At 35.1% G+C, this 5397-nt stretch overlaps 1 protein-coding gene across 1 annotated transcript in view; it reads left to right on the plus strand.

Annotated features, from left to right (window-relative positions):
* LOC107638439 (protein ALWAYS EARLY 3) overlaps nt 1-5109 on the plus strand; it is an 11310-nt gene extending 6201 nt beyond the window's left edge. The window contains exons 13-20 of the mRNA XM_016341705.2: nt 1-152; nt 379-661; nt 1590-1823; nt 2455-2616; nt 2734-2877; nt 2985-3209; nt 3733-4029; nt 4455-5109. The exon at nt 1-152 is cut by the window's left edge and continues 24 nt beyond it. Coding sequence (XP_016197191.1) covers nt 1-152; nt 379-661; nt 1590-1823; nt 2455-2616; nt 2734-2877; nt 2985-3209; nt 3733-4029; nt 4455-4619 — 1662 coding nt within the window. The 3' untranslated portion in view covers nt 4620-5109. The remainder of the gene's footprint in view (nt 153-378; nt 662-1589; nt 1824-2454; nt 2617-2733; nt 2878-2984; nt 3210-3732; nt 4030-4454) is intronic.

Genomic DNA, 5397 nt, shown 5'->3' on the forward strand with positions numbered 1-5397 from the left:
CATCAAGCACGGAGATGGTGCACTTTTGAATGGTTTTATAGTGCCATCGATTACCCATGGTTTTCAAAGAGGGAGTTCGTGGAGTACTTGGACCATGTTGGACTGGGTCATGTTCCTAGATTGACTCGTATTGAGTGGGGAGTCATTAGAAGGTATTTGATATGAAATGCTTACATGTAATTCTTCCAATGCATCATGACAATGTCGTGATTGACAATATATTACAGCATATATATCCAAGTGGCCAAGATTTCAATGTGTGCGCTAGTGCTACATCAACCTTCTCGCATGATGAAGCATAATTGGGATATAAAACCATTCATTTGGGTTAATTTTGTTTCTGGAAATGTACTTAATCATCATGCTACTTTTATGCAGTTCCCTTGGCAAACCGCGGAGATTTTCAGAGCAATTTTTGATAGAAGAAAAACAGAAGCTTAATCAATACCGAGAATCTGTTAGATCACATTATGCTGAAGTTCTTGCTGGTACCAAGGAAGGCCTTCCTACTGATTTGGCTCGGCCATTAATTGTTGGCCAGCGAGTTATTGCTATTCATCCGAAGACAAGAGAGATTCATAATGGAAGTATACTAACTGTTGACCATTGTCGGTGTCTGGTTCAGTTTGACCAGCGTGAACTCGGGGCTGAATTTGTTATGGTATGTTTTCTTCTTTTTGATGGTAGAAGCCTTGTGCATCAGACTGCCTTTATTCTTATTGTTATTATTAAAATCCATGATTATATTATCATGGATGGGCATTTTGTTGCATTGGATAAGGTGTTTAAAAGATGCTTCTGTAAATAGCCAAGAGCCAAAGATGTGAAATTGATTGCTCACAGTAGATCCAGTTATATGGCATGTATGAAAGATGTGATTGGAGATCAAACTTAATTAGACTCTTGATTTGACTGTAGGATCACATGATATTCTAGTCATATCAGATAGCAAACGATCCAATACATATGCAAAATCTTTTTGGCTTAAGACTGTTATAGAGTCTAATTCTATTGTTTTTTTGGGGGGGGCTAATGAAAAATCAAAATGAAGGTTTTTCTGTATTGTTTTTTCCATGCAAGGTAAACTCTTAAATCTATAAACCCCCTTAACATGCTCAATTAGATGTGTTCCTTTCTCCCTAATGCTTTGTCCAAGGAATTGTCGTGTGTACCACTGGAGCAAGTTAGGGATACTATAACCCATGTGTACCACTGGAGCAAGTTAGGAGATACTTAGGTTGATTTATTACAAGCTTCACTGAAAAAAATGAAAGGAGGTCATGGGCAGTGGTAGTATTGAGCTGGAGAAGGCAGAGGATGTTGCTGCCGTAAAGGAGGTACTTTGGGCATATACCTAACCAATGTGAGACTATACGATTTGGCCCTGGCACCATAAATTGAACTGAAGGATTCTAGGCAACTATTACAAATTATAAACATGTTTTGTGGATAATTTTGTGTCAAATATCTTATTCCTCCTCTCATCTTATGTTTGATCATGTTTTCCCTTTATTATCCTCATAGTATGTCGAACTGATAGTTTTCTCTTGTACTAGCATAATGGTGACACTACTATTTTCATACTGCAGGATATAGATTGCATGCCTATGTATCCATTTGAAAATATGCCTACATCTATGGCAAGACACAACATTGCTCATTGTAGAATAAACGAGACCTTTAATGATCTCCGACTTAATGGAAAACTGAAACAAGAAATTATTGCTGATCACACAATATTGTCCCCTAGTGAGAATATAGATACTACTAAAGGTCTTCACATATTGCCCACTAAGCATGGAAGCAGTACTTTATCAAATCAGGTACAAATTTTTATTGAAATGGAATTTCAATTTATAATCTGTTACGATGGTGATGATCTGATTGTTTCAGGTTCTTCAAATCCAAGATGTAAAATACATTGGTTCAGGATTTAAATTTTTGCTAAAATTTTACCAAAAGAATGTTTAACCCCCTCTTTTCTTGTCTCTTTAGAATTTATTTATTCTTCTCACACATGCATATCCAGATTAGAGCTAGTTTATTCATCAATTTGTGAAACTAAAAAATTATAATTAAAAAAATAGAAAATTCCAGAGTGCAAGCACATTGGAACTAAATTATGAGTACTCTAAGCTGACAGAATGGTTTGTGTATTAAAATCTTAGGAAGTCATATACGACTTAGACACAATCAGATACTAAATTATCTCCTTGCTTAATGAGTTCTATTCTTCCCAAAGAATTGTACACAATCAGATACTTCAACACAAAACCCAACTCAGATGCATAATCATCTTAATTTTTTGTTTGATTCAGTCACACCCAAGTCAGAAACAGCATTATCTTAACTTTCCTTTCTTTTTCTTTTCTTTTTTGGTAATGTTTCTTCATTTTTATGCTTTTAAGGGTCCCTGAGTAGTTTTCTTGTCATTTTTATACATTAATTTCTTAGGGAGTTTCACCAAATTCCAAATCACAAGTGAAAGCTATGTGCAATCAGATTTGTAATGCTCAACAGGCACCAAGTTTGCAACCTTTGCCTTTTGAACATGTTCATTCAAAAGAAGCTGACATATCGGCTATTTCAGAGTTGACTCGCGCTCTTGACAAGAAGGTACTGCCTGCAGCAATCTCTGTTTCCCATTTTTGGTGTAGCCAAAACAAGAAGAAACTATATGCCTTTGTAATAGCCCTTTTTTTAAAGTTTTAAGCTGGTAATTTGAATATTCAGGAACTTGTGATGTCTGAACTGAAGGTCATGAACGATGGGGTTTCAGAAAGCCAGAAATATGGAGACAACTCATTGAAAGATTCAGAGCCTTTTAAGAGGAGTTATGCTTCACTGATAAAGCATTTAACTGAAGTAAATGAGCAGGCATGGATTTTATGGATCACTTAGCAGATTTGATCACATGTTTATCTGTCATTATACTTCCTTATTCCAAAAATTTACAATTGCATTAATTGGCTGCACTTCTGCAGGTTTCTTCTGCTTTGTTTCGCCTGAGGCAACGCAACACATATCAAGGGAGCACCACAGAATTATCACTAAAGCCCATAGCTAATTATGATGACCCTGGTGGTCAAGCTAGCTCCTCCAATTGTTCAGCATGTCATAACCAAGAATCTATACCTCTTGGCCATATAGCTGAAATTGTTGAAAGTTCTAGAAGAAAAGCCCGAGCAATGGTTGTTCAAGCTACACAGGTATAGAAAGGCTGCCCTCTTTTCAGCTAATTAATAAATAGAACATGCATACACTACAAAATCAGAGAACACAAACACTAAACCTCAATTTTTTTTAGAATTACTTAATGTTTATATTAAATATATGGAACTTGATGTTATTCTTTTTATATATAGCATAACCTGCATATCCTGCGGTGGACAGTTAGACTGCCATCTATTGATGTCAAATGCCTCCTTCAAGGAATGGTTTCATTTCAAGGACTTGAAAAATATTAACGAAGTTGATCAAACAATTATTTCTTTTAGATAAGAATAATGAATTAGCTATTTTGAGTGGAAAGTACGTATATGAATATTTGCCTGCTGATAGATAGCTGGTTTTATATTCACTTTTATGGTAGGTCTTTCTTAAAGTATTGCTGAGTCATACTCGCAACTTATGTTTTTTACTAGGATGACCAAACCATATATCAGTATTAATTTTCAGCTTTACAATCCAGTGATCAACTTAGACCACAATTTCTCAATAAATTCATTGCAGGCAATGTCAATATTTATGAAGACAGATAGTAAGGTTGAAAAGATCGAGGATGCAATAAATTTTATCAATAATCAGCTTTCAGTGGATGACCCTGCTGCTCCAGCCACAAATTCTCTGCCTGCTGATTCAATTCACGTCACTCTGGCTTCTCAGGATCAATTGACAGGAAACACATTAAATCCCTCAGTAAATTGTCATGCACAAGATGCCGAATTTAACAGTTCATCTGACCAAAATGAAATGAAAATTCCTTCAGAACTCATATCTCATTGTCTAGCTACACTGCTCATGATTCAGGTAAATCATATAACTATTGATTTTGCTATTTACTACAAGGAATTTCATGTCAATCTCCCCTTCCTATTGGTTAGCTGTGTGTATTGCATGCAGTTCAACAAAATCTGAGTTCTGACTCGAGCATAGTTATGCACATCTTATCCAGTGCTGTTTAATTGATTTCCCCCAATATTTTTAATTTATCATGCACTTATAGGGTTCTTAAGTCCCTTTTTGGGGTTTAAAATGTTATGAGAAAATACCATTTTACGGAGTTAATCAGCTTATTCAAAAAGCAACTTCCTTGCCGACAAGTTTTGATTTTATATTTTGTAGTCAAAAGATTAAATATTTCAAGAAGTCATTTTCTGCAAATTGATTGAATAAGTTCTCCTGGTGGATTCTTAGACTACGGCCTGATCTGTCTTTGATAAAACCTATTGCAGAAGTGCACGGAACGACAGTTTCCACCAGCTGATGTTGCTCAGGTACTAGATTCCGCTGTCACGAGTCTGCAGCCATTTTGCTCAAAGAACCTTCCAATATATGGGGAGATACAGAAATGCATGGGTATCATAAGAAACCAGATACTGGCACTCATACCAACTTAGCTTAGTTTGAACACCTTCCTCCAATTGTTTGTGAATCTTCAGTGCTCATCAGAGTTATTAGGCTGGTTCATCTAAATGAGGCCAGAGTTCTCTGGAATCTCACTTGACATATAAATTACCTTCACCTTGGTGGGAACCCATATTTTAACATTTGAAGGGGAAAACACCGATTAGGAACTGTTTAACACGCCACGTGTATCTAAAAGAAAAGGGAAGATTATGCATCACCTTATTCTCTTTTCATATGTACATAATATTAAAAACGAAACCCATTGTGATTAGTGAGGGTAGCAGTGTGTGACGTCAAATTTTCTGTGTATTTTTTTTTTAATTTCACTTTTTTACTTTTTATCATTGAAAAAACTCTCAAGAAGAGAAGCCAAGCCTAGCATGGAGGTAGTGTATGCTATTGGCAACTGTAAACAGGCAAATTAGTATATAAGTTCACAATTATTATTATAATCTTGATGCCTTGCTTTGGAAATCAGTATATAAAATATAAATACGCCTCATTCAGTCCGTTTTGGGAAATCTGAACTCAACTAATATACCATAGGATATATGGATTTGGGGTTTTAATTTAGGATATATTGGTAAAAGTTAGTAAATACTTTATAGTCTGATTAAGAGATTCTGTATTTAAATATTAAAAATAACAAAAAGAAAAATATAAGTAAATAACTCATAACTAGCCAACTCTAAACAACCACAATTAATATATGTTCATTTTGTTTGAAATTCATAAGTTGTTAGGATTCTAAACTATAGAAGTATATAA

This window comes from Arachis ipaensis, chromosome B01 (assembly GCF_000816755.2).
Source record: "Arachis ipaensis cultivar K30076 chromosome B01, Araip1.1, whole genome shotgun sequence".
Lineage (NCBI taxonomy): Eukaryota > Viridiplantae > Streptophyta > Magnoliopsida > Fabales > Fabaceae > Arachis > Arachis ipaensis.